The sequence below is a fragment of the Pelecanus crispus genome, chromosome 8 (genome assembly GCF_030463565.1).
Source record: "Pelecanus crispus isolate bPelCri1 chromosome 8, bPelCri1.pri, whole genome shotgun sequence".
NCBI lineage: Eukaryota > Metazoa > Chordata > Aves > Pelecaniformes > Pelecanidae > Pelecanus > Pelecanus crispus.
Window position 1 is genome coordinate 27,759,594 of NC_134650.1, and position 24,153 is coordinate 27,783,746.

General features: G+C 41.4%; 2 protein-coding genes across 2 annotated transcripts; one reads left to right on the forward strand and one right to left on the reverse strand.

Annotated features, from left to right (window-relative positions):
- Positions 1–13,157, reverse strand: DNAAF1 (dynein axonemal assembly factor 1). The gene is made up of 11 exons (XM_075715761.1): positions 13,025–13,157; positions 12,417–12,552; positions 9,728–9,819; positions 8,661–8,882; positions 7,746–7,912; positions 7,368–7,489; positions 6,596–6,810; positions 4,545–4,654; positions 1,928–1,996; positions 395–765; positions 1–106 (listed from the first exon to the last, which is right to left on the reverse strand). The coding sequence occupies exons 2-11, from the start codon at positions 12,518–12,520 to the stop codon at positions 1–3; spliced, it is 1,578 nt and encodes a 525-aa protein (XP_075571876.1). The 5' UTR covers positions 12,521–12,552; positions 13,025–13,157.
- Positions 13,158–15,721: 2,564 nt separating this feature from the next.
- On the forward strand, positions 15,722–22,186 carry HSDL1 (hydroxysteroid dehydrogenase like 1). Its single transcript, XM_075715898.1, has 4 exons — positions 15,722–15,941; positions 18,429–18,874; positions 20,917–21,144; positions 22,085–22,186. The coding sequence occupies exons 1-4, from the start codon at positions 15,722–15,724 to the stop codon at positions 22,184–22,186; spliced, it is 996 nt and encodes a 331-aa protein (XP_075572013.1).
- Positions 22,187–24,153: the final 1,967 nt, after the last annotated feature.

The following is a 24,153-nucleotide window of genomic DNA, read 5'->3' on the forward strand; positions in this document are numbered from 1 at the left end:
TTAATCTACTCCATTCTCACTGTCCGTGTCATCTTGTGCTTCATGAGGACACCCTTGACCCTCAGCCAGGCACTGTACTTCTCCATCACTGCCATTCCCTGTTAAAAGCATGAAGGCAAAAGGCAAATGAAACTCACTGGTGGTCTTTAATACTGGAAAACGAAATGTAGAGGCCAATTTTTTAAAACAATTTAAATAAAACTCAGCAAGAACTTCTGTGTAGAAAAAGAGAAAATAACATTTTCATTCCTAATTTATTAGTTTTCCCACATAAATAAAAGGAAGAGGTGATTGTTAACTAACAGTGGATTGACATTTTTTTTCAGTAAGAGCTGGACAAATCCTTACATTTAGTATGTATGTGCCACCCACCTTTTTCTCTGTGATTAATTATGTCACTGTAACCTTACCGTCCTCTTCCCGTGAGCTTGGGTCATCTGGTCGATTGCAGACTGGTGACAATAGTAGATTATCCTTGGGCTCAGTGATAACCTCTTGTATCAAGGGTTTTGAGGGGGTTGCTTCTTTACCTTTGATCTCCAGGTATCTTTCTGAATTAGCAGGCTCTGTAAAGAAGCTTTCAACAAGGGGTCTTAAGTGCTCCTTTTCATGCTCTTTATGTATCTTACACACATTTGAAAAAATTGCTGTTGGAACTTCTTCTCCTACTGAATTCTCAAACATGCTTTTACTGTTTTCCTCTAATGCAGAATCGCTGTCATTTGTCATTTCAGAAATTATTTCAATCTTTGGGTGATATTCCTGCTGTAAAGGTAGAAAATGTAATTGAAAATATATTACTGTAGATGTAAAAGCTAAAAGATGGGTAAATATCTCTTGGATCCACATAACACCTGTCAGCTTTGATGTGCTATTCTCCCCAAATGTATGGAATATATTCTTCATACCCATAGCTCTGCTTCTTTGTGGATGAATCTTGGGTTAACTATTTCTCAGGCATTAGCGATGAACTGACCATAAACTACTAACAGTTCATAAAAAGACTTATTTCAGCAATTCAGCAATGTGTGGGCTCAGTGCTATTACTTTGCCTCTAGAGGGACCTAACATCTTTGTCTGACTTCAGTTAAAAACTGAACACCCTTCGGAGCATGAGAGCTGCTAACACTCCTTCAATAATCTTTGTTCCCTTCCCTTATCTTCTTCTAATCGGAGGCTTTCTTGGCCAAGATGTTTTGCAACACTGTTACAAGTCTGTGACCAAAAGAGCAGATAAATTCCATGCCTTTCACTGACTGTAGGAAAAGTTTGCATTATCTTGGAGGCGCTCAGAAAAACATGTACTGTTCAGTCTCTGTCTCCAGCAAGGCAAACGTGAGTCAACATCAGCACTAGAATCAAAGCTGTGCTTCTAATCTTTCTTGTTTTATTTTTCTTTTTTCTCTTCTGTTTATAGGCTTTTGCCTAGAAGATCAGTTTGAGCACACAGCACAATGCTAACATGGGCATGAACTGCCTTGTATCTGACTAGCCCCAAGTAGAGCAGAGGAGTTTCAATCCCTCTGTGTTTTCAGTTGAAAAGTCTGATTTTATTCAGTACCAGGTGATTTGTTCAATCTATTCAGTCCTTTGTAGCATATTAGTACTGGTAAAGTACATTTTAAGAGTAATCTTCATTAAAACACTACATGCTACTAAGAAATTAATCTTATTTGACTGTTGCATTACTTGATCTTAGTTTTTCATTCTCCTATTTTTGCAACACAATAATATAAAAAAATAAAATTAAAAAAAATATTTACAAGTGGACAGAGAAGATCTGCTGAAACATCTGTTTTAGTTTATAAATGCATAACTGATTGGACCTCCCAAAACAGCATTTCACAACTTAGATTATCCTCATTTTGCAAAACATTTGTAAATGTGTTTAGGGAAGCTTCATCACTGGAATTAATAAGAATCTTACCTTTTGAACAAAGATTTCCTCTTCTGGGGGAAATTCATTTACATCTATATCTTCTAAATCAGGCAGCTCCTGGGGACAACCACAAGATCATTAATCAGTGGGAAAAGCTACTCTAACCAATAAATATGACATCTCTATCTCATTGAGAATCTTCTTCAAAGCAATGCTTTTCAGGGTAAGAGGCCACAGCCAGGAACACTGCACTGACATCCTCTCAGAGATGACAGTTTCCTCTGTGGGAAAAGGAAAATTCATCTGTCTCCACAAATAGCAGAGGGGAAGGCAATAACCTTAATGTCAGACTGAATGCTATTTTCTACTACGCCGTATGATTATGGGGGGAAAAAAAGGAAGACAAAAAGACAAACAGCAAGGCATTAACAGGATTTTAAAAGCAAACGTGGTTTATGTCTATTAGCTGTTTCTTATCTATTCAATAGACTTAATCTCAACTGCAACCCATCTTTACAGATAAGAGCCAAATCAAGATCTGCGGTCTACCTGGAACTGTTTATCAGTAAACTCTGTTAACCTAAATACATCTAATAAAACAATGTTTCACTGTGAATGCCTCATAACTAAGGATATAGAACTGGAAACTCGCCAAGAACTGTTTTTCCTCAGACAGGTCCAATCATTTCAGCTTTCCGTTAGAAAGTATTAGCTAAGACAACTGCCGCTTGCTGACATGAAAGCAAAAATAGAGGGTGGGCATACAAAATCACAGGTAGAAAGTAATACCTTTTTGCCAATTTTTTAATGTAACGCAATACTGGTAAAAACATCTCCTTTTGGTTTTAGACCTTGATTTTGTAGCAATCTGCGTGGCGTGGTAGCATCAGGAACATCCAATCTGTACTGTCTTGCGTGGCAAAGATTATTACAGAATTAAAATCAACAAAGGAAGTTTCTGTTTCCTGATATGGTTGTAGCTAGTGCAGCATGTCCTGAGGTCACATGGGTTTATAAGAATATCATTAAAAATGTACAAATTAAGATTTGACACTAATGTTAGTGGGTGGAATCTGATGTCAATAGGGAAGTTAAATAGCTGTTAGTGTTGTTCCAATCAGCAGGGTGCATTTGCAAATCAAACCAAAATTGCTTACTAGAAGTTATCCTGTTTAGGTACACAGAATGTAGTTCAAACACTGCCAAGGTGTGTGCAGCAATGTGGGCTTGTTTCTGCTTAATGGAGAGATGTCATAACCACCGCATTACAAATCCTCCTCCACTCTTCTCCCTTACATTACTACTGACACCATCTACTGACTTCAGGTGACAATGGTGCTGCTCCAGAACTTCTCACCATTGGCATCTTCACAGCCATTCCCTGCTCTTTGGAAAATCTGCAATAGCGTAAGTATTGGAGGTTGTTGCGAGAAGCTCTTTCCATCACTAAACATCAGCTGGAGAATGATGTAGCATAGACCACTGAAATGTGTATTAGTACGTGATTTGGGTTTGTTTTTTCTTCTGTGGAATTAGAATAGTTACACTTTTTATGTGTCAAAAGAAACATCATGTACGTACGCTGAAGAGTTCCTTTTATATGACGTTAAAATTTGTGCAAAGGAGCGTGCTATGGTGCCATATAGCACCAAGGGAAAAACAAACGCTGAATCTGTGAGATCTTTACATTGTGGGTACCTATGGTATTGCTATTTATTTAAAGCTTTTATTTCAGACCCTGCAAGATCTGCTTATAAAAATAATATTTACACACTTGGAATTGCTGCCAGTTCTCTCCACTATCCTTGTTAAACCTATTATTGAAACCAGCCAAATGGGAGGATGCAGCAGTAAGCCCTCTACTGAAGCAGTGAGTTGAGCCCTTTGATAACAGGATGGAATTTTTTCCTGGGAAATTAAGAGCATGGAAAAGATATAAGAGACTTTTCTAAAACATTCCAGTAAGAATTTAGTTAACAGCGGCTGTATGAGGGTTTCAGCGGTATCCATGTCCTCCTCATGGTTAAATGTGGTTAATCATGTTTAAATGTTTGCATCACCAGATAGAAATCTTAGATAACAGAAGACCATATTACAAATGTCAATCGCTTATTATATATCTGAATAATGCACACTCTGCTTTTCTTGGAAATATACCTAAAAGTTATATTTTGAGAATTTATTTATAGTATCTAATACTGCTAGCTAACATTTACAATGAGTGGGTGGCTCTTTCTTCCTTATGCTTTTTCTGCAATAGTTCACATTTTCAACTGCATATTTCATTTGAGTTTTGCCTAAGAGGATGCATGTAGCCACTAGATTCTTTTTGTTGTGATTTCCATTTTTTAAATGAGAGCTGTCATTAACTTCTCCAGAGAAATCACCGAGATAGAAGGTCAACTTCAGGTGATTTATAGCCAAAGGACAAAATAAACTTTGGAAGCGGTGGTAAATTCTTTATACATGCTACACTGGAGAGAATGGCTACCCCTACAACTTTACTTTTTGGGTTTTTTTTCTTTCTTTCCTTTTACTTTTCGTAATAGTAGACCTTTCTTAGAAGCCTGACCATATAGTTTTATTAGCCAGGATGTTACAAGAACTAATTTGCGAGCAGACAATACCAGATCTGAACTTCCCAAAATCTGAATTCAATACATACATCAAGATAAACTTTCTCTGGTGTCTCCAGTTTCATCTGTTCAATTTCAGCATATTCATCCAGTTCAGGAAGCATGGCCTTTTCAGTAGCTGCCTTCTCTTTTGGTAGATCTAAAGAATAAACAATAGTCAGCTGCAGGGAACTAACTGAATAAAAGACTTTCTATATTGCAACAGCAAGCAGTGCAAAACCAAACTGCTGGGGACCTGACTACCATTGCAGAATTCACAGCTGAATCCAGCTCTTTGTCTTTCCATCATATTCTTAGTCTCCCTTATATTGTATAAATTAATATTTGCATTTTGCAATAATGTATTCCACAAAGCTACAAAAGCATTCTCCTATGTGTGAATGGACAAAACCACCTCTAGAATGATGTCCAGCTTCTGCTGGCAGACAGACCACACAGTTTATGTGGGAGCAAGGGAAGCCTGTAAGCTCTCCTGTCCTGTGGCTAAACCTGGCACGTATGAGAAGTGAAATTCCACCTTTATGTAACAGAAGTTGCAGGTTGAGCCCTCAGAATTTTTTTTGTTTGTTGTATTTAAAGAATATTTTATCCAGTATTACTTGGTTTTCAACTAGTCACTGTGGCAATCCAATGGGATGTTCTTATCTATGAATCAGTTGGTTTCAATCATGGCAGAGGCGGTGCTATAGTAAGAGTTTGACTCATCGGCTCTGCATCCTCAGTTTGTTTTGACTCTTCACTGTGTACATTACCATCTGGCTTCTTGTTGAAGTTTGAGTGTTTGTAAGAATTTGATCCTTGTGCATCCTCTTGAATTCTAGCAGGAATATTTCCAGATGTGAAATCTGTGTTACCTCCCCTATTTGGTAGAAGTGTTACCACTTCATTACGAACATCAAAACTTTCATTTCTAAATGTCTCAGTCTTCTCTTGAGTTTCTTCGTCTTCTGATATATTTGAAGTCTCTGATGTATTAGAATTTACATCACTGTCATCTGAATTTGCAGGTGCTCCTACAGAAGAAACAAGTTCATTAAAACTGCTGAGTCCTCCCAAGACTGCAGCAATGTTGTGGGTTTTCCCCATCTCAACTCCCTAGCAAATACAGTTCCCCAGCAAAAAAACTCATCTAGAGAAAACACGATAGTAAATAATTGTCTGGTATATTTAATTAATTTTGAAAAGACTCACAAGTGACTACATATTTAAATATATGCTTGAGCATTTTGATGGATCGGTGACAAATGCTGCAGTTATCCTGTCCTTTATGCAATCTACCTGCTTGCAGAAAAAGTTTTACTTGTTAGTCAACCACGTTCCATTTCAGAGCTTGTGAAACCCCAAAATGTATCAGATAGGTAAACACCCCTCAGCACTGTAGTACTGCCTTCTTATTTGGCTTCAATGCTCTTTATCCTGAAACATGCATACTTCTCTAGAAAGGTTAGGTTCAGACCTATTGTTGGTCGTAAATGTATGCCTCCCTGAATAACGTGACCGGAGAATTTGTGGCATAAAAAAGGCCAGTAAGTGAAGCAAATTATTAGAGACCTTCCTCTTACTGTCTGTATTACCACTGCTGTAGGCTCTAGGCTGAAGCTCTTACTGTTAGTGAACGCAGCAGCGGAGAGGTGCCTGGATGGGGACTGGTGAGGTGGTTATCACTGGGTCTTACTGGAGCCCACGTGCCTATTGAAGCCATCCCTGTTCTGCATCAGGGAAATACCGCTCTTGGGGTATAACTGCCTTGTTCCACCCATGAATGCCTGCTGGAACCATTATTGCCCTGACTGGCACCTGGTTGCTCTGGTGAAGAGTACAAGAGCTTGAAATGCTGGGACAGAAAGTGGTTTGTTGTTTTTTTTTCTTTTATCAGCAGTGAGAAAGGTGATAATTGCTTAAAATCATTGTGGTTAATTGCAGATGCAACAAGACTAATAAAATATTTAGTATGGTAAAAGAAGATTCATAAATATATTCCAAAAATTGCATCAGCCTGTTTCTGAATATTTAGGAACTATTATTTTAAAGACTCAAATTGAAGCAGACACAGACATCTTCCAAAATAGTAACCGCAAACCTTCTAGGATGGCTGTTGCATCTTGATTTCCACATTTTGCACTTGCATCTCTTTCTTCCATATACTTTTGTCTTTTCTTTTCCTCTGCTTTTTGCCTGATTGCTGCTAAAGCATCGATGCTATCTTGGATTTTTTTTCTCTCTCTGGTTTCCCATTTTTCCCTTTCTGCTTTCTCAGCTTCAAGCCCTCCAACAGCCCAGGCTTCTGCACAGGCTCTAATGAAAACACAAAAGCTCACTGTAATATAGCTATAAAAGCCCATCTTTGTAATAAGAGAGAAATTTAAAATAGCTTGCAACAGTATAAAATAGCTGCAAGAGAAAAAAAGCATATAGTGGTGACAATCCCTTATGCCACAGGGATTCACATACGTCTTAACTTGTACGTGGAACTGCAACAAAAGAAACAAAGATACCCAAATGCTGGTGATTACACCACCAGAGATCTGCTGAGAGTGCTGATCTTGGCTCTGCTTTTCCAGACACCCGTTCAGTATCTGTTGAAATTGGGATTTGCCTCTGCTCTACAGACTTGGCATAAAACAATTCTGTTCAAGGATTAATGCTCTTGTGAAAAAATGCATGTTTTTTTCTATGTATGATAGATGTAGAACTCCATAGTATAATACTCTTGTACTCAAAGTCACCCACCCTCAATAAATTATACCAGTCAGTCTTCCTTTCCTTCCATGACTATATTGACAAAAAATGGATGAGTGATAATTAGCATTTGAGCTTTGTTGCTGTGTAAAGAAGATGGCTCTGTTTCTTACCTATCCTTTGGGAAAACTGGTCTGTCATCCAGATACGTTAGTAGTTTTAGGCGAACGATAAGTGTTTTTCTATAATTAGGAATTTTCTTTATCACTTGGTTTCCCATCAAATTCAGCACACGCTAGAGAAACATGGGAAACAATTTTTAAAGTTGAGTAGCAGAAAAATCCTGATCTGGATATGCACTTTCTCTATCATTTCAAAAACAAGAAGTGAACAAAACATCCTGGGTGTTACATGTAATCTACAAAAACCAAATAGAGTTTAGTAACATTTCGTTTAGGCCACGACCTATTGTGCACTGGACTACCCGACAAAACCTTTTAATGGGATTCACCCATATACATGATACAAGCCCTCAGCTATATTCGGCTTACCAAATTAGGCATGGTCTCCAGAACCGTTATAATACTTGGATCACTTAGATTGTTGTGGGAAAGATCAAGAACAGAAATACTTGGGCATTCTTGCAAGTGCTGTATGTCTTCCACTGTTTGTAACTTGTTGTGAGCAATCTGCAGAGTCTGCAGGACTTTCAGACAAGCTGTCAGATAAGAACAGTACAATGAAAGGAATGGTAAGAGTCATTGCTTCACAGAGGGTTTTCTGAAGCAAGTAGAAAACCGCATTGTCAAAATAATTGTTTCTATTGAAATGTGGGGAGCTTTTTTCTAAATTCCCTGTTCTGCTATATGTGCTTTTTGGCTAGGCCTCTAAAGCTGCATTCTTCACCCCAGAAAAAACAGTTGTTTGTTTTTAGGATGGTGGTTATTTTTAATTCATTTCAAACTAGCCAGTTACACAAAAGCAAGAGCTTGTGTTTCATATTACTCCCAATGTACACAAATGATAATGTAGAGAAATTATTTTTTCATTTCTGATGAAGATGGAATAGATCCTTTAACAGACATAAAAGATTTGGTAATCATGTCTGCAACTGCCAAAGCACATCGTAACTGTGAAGTAAATGGTGAAAACTGGATTGCCAGCCTGTCTGCAACACAAATAAGTACTTAGATGGTATAAGAAGTGAGGAGAAACTACTTAATTGTCCTAGGTGTCCATGTGAAAGTAATTGTCTTTTCTGTTTTCTCTTCTATTTAAATTGCAAAATACATAGGTTTGACTCTTCAATAGAAGCCTTGTGGACTTTGGTATGGGATATTGTGCAAAATTCTAATATGAATAAAAAAACCCTTGAAACTAGTGCCACTAATAATATCTTAGCTTAGTCAAAGCTTAGGAATATGGGCTCATTATAAGTTAAACCACATTGTACCAACAGTTCTTACAGAGATTCTCAATGGTCTTAACGTAGTTGTTACTGATATTGAGGGAATCCAGCTTTTGTAAGGGTTCAAGGTTTTCAATTTTGTTAATTAAATTGAGTTGCAAGTAGAGGCAACGCAACTCTGTCAAAGCCTCCAAATTCTCAATTTTTGTTAAGCCATTGCATTCCAGCCATAAACACTTCAATCCAGTATACTCTTCAAGATTCTCCAGGCGGTCAAACCCTGCAGAAAAAGATGTTTTAAAATGAAATTTCATTGGCTGAAAACAAGTCTTTGGAAGAGTAAATTTCATTAAACTAGTGCTGCTGAAACAGCCTGTGAGAACACTTGTACTCAAGCTGCTGTCAATATTTCCACTGAATTAGTGGTACAGTACCTGGCCCAAAAAGGGCAAAAACATATAGGTACCTATTCTGGTCTATATCTCGTGCAGCCCTTCAGATGCTCAAATAATACATATTGAGAAAATAGCAAAAACAAGGCCAAATGTAGAAGGTAGATTTAGCATGTCCTATTTATTTAAAACAATTCTGATACTAACCTGAGCCAGCTAACCGTATCATGCAAAAACCTGCTCAAAGATCACAAGAGAATTACCCGTGTTCATTCTAGCAACTTCTTTTTCTTTCAGTAGTATTTGAGAACATGCAGCAAGTGTTTACTGTTCCTTTTCTTCCTGACCATTTTTATTTGGCAGTACAAAAGTCCCCAAAGGTGGAAAACAGCTTCTTTATACAAACACATTTAAGAAGAAATACATGTATTTTCCTCTGAATGCAACCCAGACCACTGCTTTAAGACATTTCTTAGAAGCTCCTGGTTGGGGGCGGGGGATGTCCCTTGATCCCTGCTGACCCTTTGAATGACTCCACAAAGTGAATTAGGTCTATAATCAGTTCACCTTTCTACCTTCATTTTGTTTCATAATTTTGTTATTATATAAAATTAAATTATGTTTCTAATTTAAAAGAATTATTAGATACCTTACTTCAGTGAGCCATAAAATAGATTATCTTCTAAAATGCTACTTAGAATGATAAATCTAAACAGTCTTGTCCACATCTTACCTTTATAATGCAAGTAAAGTGTATCATTTAAGTATGGGGTCAAGTATAATTTCTGCTGTTTACAGATGTCTTGCAGAATCTTTTTTGTCATTCTAAAATAATAATGGGAAGCAGAAGCAAAACAAAAAATGTATTTCAGTGCACATTCTGAAATCTTTGGGTTTTTAACAGATTTCAATATGACACAATAGTTCTTTTATGCAAGAGAAATGGCTATAACTTTCAAGACTATACTCAAAATAAAAAAGCAGTAGGTTTAAAAAACCTGGAGTGGCTTTCCATTTCTACCTGTTTGAAGTGAGTTACCAGGATCTTCTGCTAAAAACCAGAGAGTACGTAAGAAAGTGGGTAGGGAATTAGAGTCCACCTTCTTGGAAAAGAGCAGCATGATTCTATGTTAGAATCTGGTTCCTTCCTCTCCAATTCCTTCCTCCATTCCTTGCTGCTTTGGTGCATAGCCAATACAGAACATTTTTCTCAGACTAGAAAAATCAATAGTTATCAACCTAACATTTCAATGAAATGCTGACTGTGAAACAGCACTCAAGACAGTTTTAATATACAGCTGTGATTGGCTAGGAATGCCACAGTAAGAAAATTAATAATATCTGTTCAATTGTAATTGCTTAATGTTCGGCTCCACTCCTTTTGGGATTTATGGAAGCGAGAAGCAAGAAAAGGCTACTCAGGGCAGCTGTGGGCTACAACTGAACAGTGCAGGGGCAAAGGACTTGGCAAGAGGTACAGAAAGCTACAGTGTGAAACAGCAGAGGCTGGAGGGGCAAAGCACTTGGGGTGGCAGCCACCAGTGGCCAAATGAAGCCAAAGCTGCACACGACAGTCAGCAGGACAGCAAACCCCCAAAGTGCTAAGTACACAGGTAGCCTGAAAACTGTTAAACCTGAATCGGATCGCAGTGAAGAGCAGCTGATGGGATGAGTTGTGCCATTATCTAGGACCCTGTGCTAGACAGCACTGGATCAACAGCTTCATAGAGTTGGTAGTCCCCTAGCAGGGACTTCGCAAATAATGACAGGACACTATTTTTGGAGGCAAGGTGTCCAGGGCTACATAAAATTTGGTAATATTATAGATAAGAAACTGGGGAGCCCGTTAGGAAAACACCTAGCAAAAACATTCCAAAGTAGAAAATATCTATATCTTCCTGTTTAGAAAGATTAGATTCTGTAAAACAAAATTCCAAAATAAAACTTATAGTAAATATTCCTTACTTAAAGAAATATTGCAGAAGTACAATGTTAAACGGTCCAAAATTATTTTTTACTTCTAAATTCCATATTAACAAATTGAACTTTGCATTTGTGGTCATAAGTATTCACAAGACTAAAGCTTGTAACAGTAATATTTTCTTGGCAGGAAGATATTTTCAAAATAACAAAAAAACTTGAGTAAAGGCAGTGACGTTAAACCTTTCATAATGAATTTGCGTTTAGATTTATTTACTTACTACACTACAAATCTCAATATTGCTGAAGAACAAAACTGTAATACAGTCAACTAGTCAACTGAGTTCCTGGGGCAATACAAAATATGATTATCAGCCTGTAACTGCCCTGTAAGCCAAACGTGCCTGACATCTCTGAAGGAATGAAAGATTTAAAAACCTTTAAATATATACTGTTTTCTTGTATTGTCAGCCCAGGTACATTATTGTATGCTAGCTACTTGCAGTATATCCCACTGTTTTTCATTGTGCTATTTGTAGTAGCATCTAATCAAATTATTAGCATCCTCAGGCAATTTATAGGATCATAAAATGTGTTCCTTCAAAACACTAATTCTCTTATGTGCAGTTGTTGCTCTCTGCCATCATTCTTCATAGAACTTAATTCTGAAGTATGCCAGGCTGATTAGCCTGGAATAATGCAGTTTCCTATGTAAGTACAGTCCAATCTCCCTCCTGATAACTCAGTGAGAGTCCTTCCTTTGACTTCAAAGGACTGTAACTGTCTCTAATAGAACAGCTACGTTAAAGTTAGCAGCAACATAAACTGCGGGAAGTTTCAGCATGTAAGCCGCTACAGGAACAGAGAGTACATCTTCATTGTTCCTTATACGTCACTCCATAACTAGCCCACGCAACCAGACTTTCAACAGTGTTACTAAACAGTACCAAATATGGTTTTAAATTTTATTATTTGCTTGCAATGTGCTTAATCAGAGATCACACGAGAATAATCCCATTTCACAACTATTAATGAACAGCCATCACGGCATATGCTGGCTTAGGTTGGACCAAAATTAGAGCCAGAGCTTACAAAGGAGTTGTATCATATTGTCAACCATCTGAGGTACCTCTGGATTTCCTCTGCTAAAACTTATCTTGACAACTGTAATACTTACATTGTGATGAATTAATACAATGCATTGTCTCCATTGATGCTTAGAAATGGTCAAATATACTGAAAAATGACTCCCACAAGAGTCTGCACAATTTTCTCCAGATCCATAAAATAGACTACATCATGTAGTTAGAATGTAGTTTGCTACTGCGGCCATAAAAAAGCCATAGAGGTGCTGGAAATATCAACAATTCTTTATTTATTGATTCATCTCAAATTCATCTTCAAAATTGCTCTCCTGAATTAATTCGTAGAACAGCGAAACTCCCATTGAGTTCAATGATGCCAAGCTTTAAATAAAAAAATACGCACAAACAATGCATTACCTTATACAGCCCCTGTTTTCTTCTGTCCTTTGACTGAATGAGCTGGTCACCGATTTGCGATCGCCATCTGATTTTTGTTCATTCTGTTGATCTGCTCTGGACATACAGCTGATGGCTTTCTCTTGAGTTTTAACATCTTTGTAAGAAAGCAAGTTGCAGTTTAACAGCATGAGTGGGGAAAAAGCGTCATGTTGCAAATTAGAGAAATAGTGAAGAGCACTTGAATACAAATGTCAAGAAAAGAAGTGTGCTAACCAAGATTTTTGCTGACATTTTTAATGAAAGGAAATTTAATTTTTTTAGAAGGCGAAGTAGTAAAATAAGTAGTAGCAAAATAAATTGTTGAAATTTGCAATTTTTTTTTTGTTTAAATTTGGAAGTCAGGTAGTACCCACTAGTCTTAAGAAGGTTATTATAATGTACAGTGACAATATAAAGTACTAGCACCAATATTCTTATGGTCTTAGACATCTACTATATATTACAATTAGTTAATAGTAATTTGAGTTTAACAAGACTGCTAACTTTGCACATAAACAGACTACGGTAATGGCATATCTGAGTCATCTCAAGCACTGTTTGTTAGTCTAGCTCTTCTACAAATTTACCCTTTTGCACTCTTCGGAAGGTGTCTCCAGTGCTATACTCATTCAAGCTGTCTTTAGACTGCCTTTGATTAATGGCATTTTCAATGCTCTTCTCTTCAGACTCCTGCTCTGCACCTTCTAGTTGCACTTGTACTCCAGACACTTAGAAAGAGACAGTGCAAACAAGATGATTGTACCAGCTGATTTAAAAATGATTGTACTTAAAACATTTAGAGGTCAGGCTAGCTGTATGATTGCAACACAGGAAAAGGTATCTCTCCAGGTAGAAGAAAATTAAAGAAATGGGGAAAAAAAAAAAGAAAGCACAATAAGATAGCAATTGAGTAAGCCTCAGTTATGGCAAGGTTTTCAGTGACTTCAGTGGGAGAAAGAATAAAGTCATATTGCATCCAGATAAGTAATGACAGACTTGATTTCTAGGCTTTATGTTCACTTAAGTTCCCTAAATTCATCCTAGCGAGCCAGCTGGAAGGTCTCACCTGTGTTGACAGCAGTGCCTTCATTTTCTGTTACGTTTTTGGTGTCATTCACAGACTCTCCTGACACCTTTTGCACAGTAACCTCCCCTCCAAGGCCTTTGTCCAAGTCTCCGTTTTGTGATTGCATTTTAAGATATGTGATTTAGACAAACATCAGCCAAGTCGGTATTTGACTTACAATCCAACTTCCAGACAAAATGTGTAAAGGCTTTAGTAGGAGAACCTGTTAGAGATAAAAAGACCGTGTGAGTAAATTATGAAGCCTGCACAGAGCTTGCAGCCTGGGGCTATTCACTGTGGAAATACCAGAAGGCAGGGAGAGTTTATCTTAAATCCTGCCCACAGTGGATGTCATTCAGAGCAGAAAGGACGGCAGCCAAAAAGCCTCCCAAAACTAGAGCAAGTCACCTTTTTCCTTTTGAAGCCAGCACACTGAAGATGCAGCAATGGCGCTGCTTCAAGGCACAACCTGCTCTTGTGCAACACGCCTGCCTCCTGCCCCTCTGCACGTCAGGTGGAGTCCTGAGGGGAGTTTTAGTCTGCTTACAAGGGTTGCAGATGCTGTTACGTTTCCTCCCTGCACTTTTTGCTGTTACAGCCCGGGAGGTCTCTACACAAGGCTCGTGGCCAGCAGCTGTAGTGCTGCTACACCTCCTGTTAAACCTGCAACTCCCTTTACCTGACCCGAGACCCGGGCTGGGCCGGCTGTTCCGACTCAGGCCCCGGCGCACGGGGTCGGCGGCCGCTCCCGGCCTCGCCGCGGTATCTCCCAGGCAGCAGGAGACGGAAAACGCGAGGGACGGGACGGGACGGAGCGGAGCGGAGCGGAGCGGAGCGACCCAGAGGCCGCTCCCGCCGGAGCCCCCTGAGGCGCGGGCAGCCGCTCTCCCCGCCTCAGCCGCCCCAACCGCCGCTGTCGCCATGGCGACGCCGCGCGCAAGCCCACAAGCCCCCGCGGCCGCTCCCGGCCGCCCTGCGCAGCGGCGCAGGTGGCGGCGGGCGAGGGGAGCGCGGCGCCGGCGGAGGCCCGGCCCCGCGGCCGGCGGTGAGACGCGCCGGGCGGGTGAACGGCTCCTCGGGGCGGCGGGGGCTGGCTCCCCGTGGGGTTCCTCCGTGGGCCGCGGCTGGGGGGTTGGTCTCCCTACGTTGCAGCCCGGCTGGGGCCAGGGAGGGCCCCGGGCAGCGTCCGGCAGGGCCGGGGCTGAGCGAGGGGCCGAGGCGCTGGGCCAGGTCCGCTTGTCGCCGGGGCTCGTCAGCACGGGCGGGCCCGGAGCCCGCTGTCCCTCCCGCGAGGGGTGAGGCCTGCGGCCCCGAGTGCGCTTGGCCTCGCGGGGCGAGGGGAGGGCGGGGGTAGCGGCCCCAGAGCAAGTGGCGGTAAGCTGCCGGCTCTGGTTGTAGATCGGGTGCCGCCGAGGAGGCGGCGGTTGCGTTTTGTGCTTGTTTTAAAAAAACTATTTGCTAGTAAAAACCTTGTGAGGCACAGCAAGTTTTCTACTGAAAGCCGGTGTGCGATGTGACATTAATGCGCGGCACTGTCGGGTGGTTCAAGGATTTTGAAACCATCAGGACCAGGTAGATGCGGTGCGCTTGCTGGGAAAGGGTTAGTGCTTTGTGATAGTGCCAGCGACGAAAGTTATGCTTTCTCTCTGAGCTTGCTTTGTCTGTGATGTAGCTTTCTGTGCTTGGAAGAGCGTGGTGTTTCTTGTGTGCTCAGCTCTCTCCTGCTGGTTATCCTTGCCTCTTTTGTAGGTGGATCTTAATCTTCCAAAATTAGTTTTTACATGTTGAGCTTCTCTTATCTGCTTGGACTTGAATTGTTTTATTTACAGTTTCATTGATCAGTGTCATTGTAGTATAACTGATTAGTAGCTAAACCCTTGAACAAGAGCTTGCAAGCGCACCGCATCTACCTGGTCCTGATGGTTTGAAAATCCTTGAACCACCCGGACAGTGCTGTGCATTAATGTCACATCGCACACTGGCTTTCAGTAGAAAGCCCTTTGTTTGTAGCTAAACCAGTGAGGATGATGGTAGGTGATACCCAAATTTTAGCAGGCTGACTTGCGGCTTTTCCGCATCAAAATCGTTCTCAGACTGTAATGTGCTGAATCTCAAAGGTTATCCATTCAGTCTGAAAACAGTTTACGTGGCCCAAGAAGCAATTGTAATTGCCTGTGTCTCTTTTTTTTTTTTTTTTTTTTCCAGGCTTGTGATCACCATGGCTGCAGTGGATCGTTTCTACCTCTTGTACAGAGAGATCAGTCGTTCCTGCAATTTTTACGTAGAGGCCCTGGCTATAGTTGGAGCTTGGTACACAGTCAGAAAGTGTGTCTCTCTTATGTTTGACACTTACAGCATGCTTAGGTTGCATTTAATTCCAAAGCTGGGCAGCAAGATTGATCTTGTCAAGCAGTATGGAAAATGGGCTGTGGTCACTGGTAAGAGACTGAAGCAGTATATTTTTTTTATGCTTATGTAACATACTGTGCCAATACTGTAAAACTTGGTAGCTTACATTGCTGGGTGAGCTTTATGTCACTTGGGCATAGTGATCACAAAATGAGAGTTTTCGATTCTCGGAGAAGTAAGGAGGGGGGTGAGCAGAACTGCTACCTTGGACTTCCAGAGGGCAAACTTTGGCCTGTTTAGGAGACTGGTTGACAGAGTCCTTTGGGAGGCAGTCCTGAAGCGCAAAGAAGTCCAGGAAGGCTGGATATTCTTCAAGAAGGAAATCTTAAAGGCGCAGGAGCAGGCTGTCCCCATGTGCCAAAAGATGAGCTGGTGGGCAAGAAGACCGGCCTGGCTGAACAGAGAGCTTTGGCTGGAACTCAGGGAAAAAAAGGAGAGTTTATGACCTTTGGAAGAAGGGGCAGGCAACTCAGGAGGACTACGAGGATGTCATGAGGTTATGCAGGGAGAAAATTAGAAGGGCCAAAGCCCAACTAGAACTGAATCTGGCTACTGCCATAAAAGACAATAAAAAAATGTTTCTATAAATACATTAACAACAAAAGGAGGGCTAAGGAGCATCTCCATCCTTTATTGGATGCAGGGGGAAACACAGTGACAAAGGATGAGGAAAAGGCTGAGGTACTTAATGCCTTCTTTGCCTCAGTCTTTAATAGTAACACCAGCTGTTCTCTGGGCATCCAGCCCCCTCAGCTGGAAGACAGGGATGGGGAGCAGAATGAAGCCCCCATAATCCAAGGGGAAATGGTTAGTGACCTGCTGCACCACTTAGACACACAGAAGTCTGTGGGGCCGGATGGGATCCATCCAAGGGTACTGAGGGAGCTGGTGGGAGTGCTTCCCAAGCCACTTCCAATCATTTATCAGCAGTCCTGGCTCACCAGGGAGGTCCCAGCTGACTGGAGGTTAGCAAATGTGACACCCAGCTACAAGAAGGGCCAGAAGGAGGATCTGGGGAACTACAGGCCTGTCAGCCTGACCTCAGTGCTGGGGAAGGTTACGGAGCAGATCATCCTGAGTGCCATCACGCAGCACATACAGGACAACCAGGTGATTGGGCCAGTCAGCATGTGTTCATGAAAGGCAGGTCCTGCTTGACTAACCCGATCTTCTATGACAAGGTGACCCGCTTAGCAGATGAGGGAAAGGCTGTGGATGTTGTCTACCTAGACTTTAGTAAAGCCTTTCACACCGTTTCCCACAGCATTCTCCTGGAGAAACTGGCTGCTTATGGCTTGGACGCGTGTACTCTTCACTGGGTAAAAAACTGGTTGGGTGGCCGAGCCCAGAGAGTTGTGGTGAATGCAGTCAAATCCAGTTGGCGGCCGGTCACAAGTGGCCTGATCCCCAGGGCTCAGCAGTGGGGGTGATTCTGTTTAATATCTTTATCAATGATCTGGATGAGGGGATTGAGTGCCCCCTCAGTAAGTTTGCAGATGACACTGAACTGGGTGGGAGTGTCGATCTGCTGGAGGGTAGGATGGCCCTGCAGAGGGACCTGGACAGGCTGGATCGATGGGCCGTGGCCAACTGTATGAGGTTCAACAAGGCCAAGTGCGGGGTCCTGCACTTGGGTCACAACAACCCCATGCAACGCTACAGGCTGGGAAGCTGCCTGGCTGAAAAGGACCTGGGGGTGTTGGTTGACAGCCGGCTGAACATGAGGCAGCAGTGTGCCCAGGTGGCCAAGGCGGCCAACAGCATCCTGGCTTGTATCAGGAATAGTGTGGCCAGCAGGAGCAGGGAGGTGATTGTCCCCCTGTACTCAGCGCTGGTGAGGCCGCACCTGGAATACTGTGGCCAGTTTTGGGCCCCTCACTGCAAGAAAGACATTGAGGTGCTGGAGCATGTCCAGAGAAGGGCAACGAAGCTGGTGAAGAGTCTAGAGCACAAGTCTTATGCGGAGTAGCTGAGGGAACTGGGGTTGTTTAGCCTGGAGAAAAGGAGGCTGAGGGGAGACCTTATCGCTCTCTACAACTACCTGAAAGGAGGTTGTAGCAAGGTGGGTGTTGGTCTCTTCTCCCAAGTAGTTAGCTATAGGGCAAGAAGAAACGGCCTCAAGTTGCACCAGGGGAGGTTTAGACTGGATACTAGGAAAAATTTCTTCATGGAAAGGGTAGTCAAGCATTGGAACAGGCTGGCCAGGAAAATGGTTAGGTCCCCATGCCAGGTGGTATTTAAAACACATGCAGATGTGGTGCTTAGGGACATGGTTTAGTGGTGGACTTGGCAGCGCTAGGTTAACAGTTGGACTTGATGATGTTAAAGGTCTTTTCCAACCTAAGCAATTCTATGATTCTTGACAACATTGTCTTTATTGTTGTGGTTTTGAGATCATCATATTCAGTGCCATGTAATCTTCAGAGAAGGGAATAAAGCTATAATTGAAAGAACCGGCAAAAGAAAAGGCTGGGGCTGCTCTGATTTTCACCTTGGTTTTTTATTTTCTATCACAGGTAGCACAGATGGTATCGGGAAGGCTTATGCTGAAGAACTGGCGAAGCGTGGTGTCAACATCATCTTAATCAGCCGAAACGAAGAGAAGCTGGAGGCTGTATCTAGAAGCATATCTGAAACCTATAAAGTGGAAACAGATTTCATAGTAGCTGACTTCAGCAAGGGGCGTGAAGTTTATCCAGCCATTAAGGAGGCTCTGAAAGACAGAGAAATTGGCATTTTGGTGAATAATGTAGGAATATTTTATCCCTACCCAGACTATTTTACCAACCTGTCTGAGGATATGCTGTGGGACATGATCAACGTAAATATTGCTTCTGCTAACATGATGATGCATATTGTGCTGCCGGGCATGGTAGAGAAGAAGAAAGGGGCGATTGTGAATGTTTCTTCTGCATCCTGTTGTCAGCCAACACCAATGTTGACAACCTATGGAGCCTCTAAAGTAAGTTGGGCTGTAATGTTTAATGGTATGCACTGAAAATTAGATGCGTTATAGGTTGGTTGTAAGCACATTCAGCAAGGATATCAGAATACACTTAAAAGTTTTCTAGGGATTTGTTCAAATATTAGAGGTAAATGTTACATGTAACATGCAGTAAGCTCTTTATCCTCACCAATACTGGGCTTTGAACCAAAGTCAGTGCTATTTGGATTACATGTGAACTGTGGCATAAGAGTAGTTCTAGGAAAAATGTTACCTTCCTCACAGGAATGATGTGCAAAGCAAAGTGGCAGTTCTGTGACCCACTGAAAGGGTCAAGAATTTAGTCTCTCTCTTCTTCAGCTGAACTGTACAGACATACCTCAAACTACTTACACACTAGTATTTGGTAGCAAGAGGGGCTATACTCGTGCTCAAGCCACCACTGTGACAAGGGAAGTGGCCAAATCAAGCCACTGCTTCGCCTAACACCAAGGGGCAGAAGGCTTCCTACACCACTGTCTGTACCATATCTGGGGAGAAGTGAAAAGAACTTTCCCCCCCCGTAATTATTCTTCCTGAGGAGATGCAGTCAGTAATGAATGGGATGAGGCAGCTGGGTGATGCTGGAAATATGAATGCGTGTGGGGATGCAGATTTGCACTGGATGACTTGCTGCTGAATCTACAAAAGCAACTGAGATTGTAGAAGAATCTCACCTAGATCCAGTGTCTAAACACAAAGTGGTTATTGCTCCCAGCTGTTGGTGGCTGCCCTCTGGTGTAGCCTAACCCCTGTGCAGCCTTGCTCCTGGGATAGCCCTTGCGAGTACTTCCTTTTGCCTGGAGCAAAACCAGCTCTTACTACCCCGAGGTACAAAACTCCTTGCAGATTTTCTTCAGTGTGGAAACTGGCTTAAGATTCCTGTTTCTGTTGCAGAGTATTTCCCCCCTTGGTTATGCTAAGTGTATGTAGAACTGCACTCTGAACTAAAACGATTAAAAGGCCTGAATGAAAAAGAACAGAACAAAAGCAAGTGTACCGAAGTTTCTTCCTTTCGCTGCCATCATTAATCCAAATCCTAGATCAGCAATCCAGTTCAAAGGCTGGCCTGTGTACAGTTAACATTGGCACAGAAGTGGGAACAAGCTGCTCTAGCACCCTAAGCCCTTTGTGCATTAAAAGTGTATGGTGTTTGAAGTGGTTGGTTTGCTCGTTTCCCTAAAGCAGGTGTAAGAGCATTTGTAGAAGATGCTCTCCCAACAGTTTGCTGGGAATGGCACTTTTGCAAGGTGGTTTGGGAGTAGAAACCGTTCACTCACAAGCTGAGTCTAAAATGCTCTTTCTTGGGGGTAACTGGCTGCATGGCACAGCAGTGCACAGTAGCTTCAGCATGGTTTCAGTGGCTGTGCCTTGATTAAGAGTGACCCATGCTCATTTTCCTGTCTGTTTGATTCCAGCAATCCCAGTTACCAGGCTTGTGCTTTTTTATGTTACTCTGTAAAAGTAAAGTAAACTAAAAGAGGCAATACAGATACTCATAAACAAATGCATGTTTAATTTTCCACAAGGAAGTTGCAGAAAGTAATTAAGAGCATCTGGGGAAGATCAGTTGAGTATGAAATTCACCTATAAATGTATTAAAAAATGGGACTTCATTTTGTCCTTTTGACAGTAGTATGTATAGTTAGCTTTGGAGCGTCCCCTGCAATGCCCCCTCACTAAACAAGGTTTGTTTTAGATGAAATAAATGTTTCTGTAGTGTTTTTAAGTAGAAATTGTCAGATTATTTGTTAATGTCACATTAGAGAGTTAAGCAGTTGCTTTGCCCTGCAAGTTACTATACTGTTGCAGGTTTTTAGCAAACAAATAACAACAAATAGAAATGTTGGTAATGCTTTAGAAAAGTGTATTTTTATACTATTTATTCAAGCTTTTATTTTTTTAGCTGATGTATAGAATACGCTACAACTTTTTGGTGATTTTAATAAAACTCTGCCCTAAGACTTGATTGTTTTTAAAAAAAAAAGAAAAAAGATGTGTGTCTGTTTTTGTCTTTCTAGACCTACTTGGACTATTTCAGTAGAGCACTACATTATGAGTATGCCTCAAAAGGAATTTTTGTTCAGAGTTTAACCCCATTTGTAATTGCTACAAAAATGGTAGCATGCAGCAGTACTGCATCAGAGAGATCTTTCTTTTTTCCTTCTGCTGAAGAATATGCAAGTCATGCTATTTCTACTCTTGGGTTATCCACAAGGACTACTGGTTACTGGAAGCATGCAATAAAGGTAATAGAATTCATTAAACTATTTTATGTTTGTCAATAGAAGTAAATAAGCTGTTTACTTTCTTAGGACTCTGGAGGAAAACTATGCTCATATTCTGAAAAAGTGCAATATATATTGTAGGACTTAAGGCATTGTGCCATATTTTCTTACTAATTCTGCTTTAGAAAATTATGCTCGGGCATGCTTATTTTTAGAATGAGAGAGTGAATCCAATTCCCATTTGAAATGTGCAGAAAAAATGGGAGAGAGACAACTTTTTATTCAAAAGCACACAGTATCTAATTTCACTTGGGGTGTTGCTGACTAGGCAAGCATTTCACTGTCTTCTATGAACAGAAGTAGTTTTTTTCAGTCTTAATTTATTGAGTGTATTTCTGTTTTGGGGAAGAGTGGGCAGGGAGGACGGAATAATAGCAGGGAAAAAAAAAAAAGCCCACATTTTTATCCCAAGCTCCCTGGAAGCAGGTCCTCCATATGTTAGGTTTTCATATTTGGGGGCAGACTGTGGGCTCCAAAGTAATGTTATGAATGTTGGTCACATCTCATGTGTCCTGCCTAGTGGCTTTCTATAGCATTAGGTCAAGTAGAAGGAATTGAAGAAGTGGGGATTAGTCCAAAAGGAATAAAAGAGACGAGAAGGGTTCTGGCAAGATGTGGCAATTAAAGGAAGTGGACAGTATTGCTGTTGCGAACCTGAACAAACCACTTCAGGATTTATTTGCAAAACCTAACTGTTCAGCTGTGGGCACTACTTCCAAAATGGCTAAATATATTTGCTTCCAGGGGGTTGAATTTAACGCTTAGTTGCTGATGTTCAAGCAGGCTTTGCCTTGCTTTAGTGGTAATTTGAGAAGCTGTTTGTTTACTTTAATGGAATATATTAATCTGCCCCTTCCTTTCTTCTTTTTCTCTTCTTTTGTCACCCTGTGCCTCTCCACAGTTCACACTGGGTGAGCGCCTACCTGAATGGATCTGGGCATGGTTTGCAATGTATTTTTCCAGAATTGTACGCAAGGAAGCTTTAACCTGCAAAGTGAAATAGGAGTATCCAGACGTCCTGCATAATGAGTACTATATTCTGATCAGAGTGCTGCAAAAATGTTTAGTGAACCTTGGTGGACTTACTGTAACTTATCCATACCTTGCTAAACAAGCTATGTATAACCTAGACATCAGAAGTCTGGATCCTCTTTGTATCCTTGTCTTAAATAGCTTCTCCACTGCTTTCCTCCATGACAAAGAGCTGTTCTTGTTCACATTAATCTCTCTTCAGTTTCTCTTCAAGGTAATTGGGCATGAGTAGGTATATTTTTAATTCTGACAGTAAATGAGCGTCTCCTGCATAGTGCTACATGATGTCAACTTTACAAGTTGACAGAACTTGAGAATTCTCCAAATCTGTCAGAAATAGGCCCCCAAAAATCATGCTGGTCAAAAAGACAATCCCAGTCAACTGTACTAAGTTTCTTTAATATGTAGTTTTACGTAACTTTTCTAACAGCAGATGTTTGTGTGTTTTAAGTGCAAGTGTTGTTGCTTTTGAATGACATTATTTAAGGAGCTTCTCAAAATTAATGTGTATGGCAAGGTACTATTGACTTAGAGGTTGTTTAAATGACTGTAAAGGAATTTGGAGATAAGCTTGTATGCTTTCGTATTCCAAGTGTGGATGATCTTGACAATACTTTATTGCTTCAGCAATCTGAAATATGGCTGGAGAACTGAATAAAGGATGTAAAAACACACTAGCTAAAGAAAAATAATGAAGAAATAATGTTTTGATTTAAAAATCCTACGATAATAAAAAACCCCAACTTATTGAAGTCTTGATGCTGTATGATTTTGATGCTTTTGTTTATACAAATAAATATGTTTATGCATATGTACTTACTGGAAGTCATCTGGTATCATACATTGCTTATATGTGTTGCAGGCTCTACATCTCAGAGTCAGGAAAGCTGTCCTTTCTGTGCATGCATAATTGCTACCTGAAAGAAGGACATGACTTAGGAAGAATGTTCTCAATCTTTTTGCATTTTATATGATTATCACAGGCTTGTTAGTACTGCTTCTGTAATGTTATACTGAAATATCAAACCCAAATACCTATGCAGGATCTTACACACAGCAGAAGGAGCATCCTCCCCTCATTTGTGCTAGTATTTGTTGCTTGAATGTTCCGGTGCTGTATTTCCTGATGATGACAGTCATCAGTATACTACACTAGCTTGCTCCTTGAAATCCCTACTGGAGGACGTACAACAGTTGCATTGTGTTGCTGAATAATGCAATAGTAATTATGGAAGTGGGTTATCTCTTGCTCCTCCACAGTGGCTCTGGACTGGTGATTTTAGAACCTGGACTTCTAATAGCTATGTCCCCTATGAAGCTTTTATGAGTAGGTTTTGTAGAGAATGCCAGGGGCAGAGAACCATTAAGTGGTTTTGTCTGCCACTGACCTGTTAGCTGACCCCAACCTCGGCTGGCCCTGAAAACTGTTTGCTTCAATTGTGCAGTACAGAAGTGTGTATTAAATGTTGCTAATAATGACTTATGCTTGTTTGCAAATGGGATTTAAACAAATACAGTTATTTTTAGCAAGGGCTTAAATGAAGCTTGAGAAATGTGAAGCTGTAGAACATTTCTACCCCCATTTCTTCTTCACGCTCATCCGGTGCTGCCTGCCCGTCTCTGTCGGTAAAATCCACGTCTCAAGTTTGCCTTGCAGGAGTTACATCCCACTCGGCCACATCTGAATAATCAGCCTCCAACAGCTGAGAACCCTCACACAACCTTCTTCAGAAGGCGGCTGCTGCGCGGCCTCCTTACCGGCTCCCCCACGCTACCGCCGGGCTCGGGCTCCCGCTCCCGCCGCCACCACCCCCTGCGCATGCGCACTGCGGGGCAGCCCCTCCGCGCCGTGCGCATGCGCACTGCGGGGCAGCCCCTCCGCGCCGTGCGCATGCGCACTGCGGGGCAGCCCCTCCGCGCCGTGCGCATGCGCACTGC

Coding starts and splice junctions, on each gene's coding strand:
- DNAAF1 (XM_075715761.1), bottom strand. CDS start 12,520: ATGTCCAGAGCAGATCAACAGAATGAACAAAAATCAGATGGCGATCGC. Junction 7,490..7,745: donor TGGAGACCATGCCTAATTTG/GTAAGCCGAATA, acceptor ATGTTTCTCTAG/CGTGTGCTGAATTTGATGGG. Junction 4,655..6,595: donor TGCAACAGCCATCCTAGAAG/GTTTGCGGTTAC, acceptor TTTATTCTTTAG/ATCTACCAAAAGAGAAGGCA.
- HSDL1 (XM_075715898.1), top strand. CDS start 15,722: ATGGCTGCAGTGGATCGTTTCTACCTCTTGTACAGAGAGATCAGTCGT. Junction 18,875..20,916: donor CAACCTATGGAGCCTCTAAA/GTAAGTTGGGCT, acceptor TTGTCTTTCTAG/ACCTACTTGGACTATTTCAG. Junction 21,145..22,084: donor ACTGGAAGCATGCAATAAAG/GTAATAGAATTC, acceptor GCCTCTCCACAG/TTCACACTGGGTGAGCGCCT.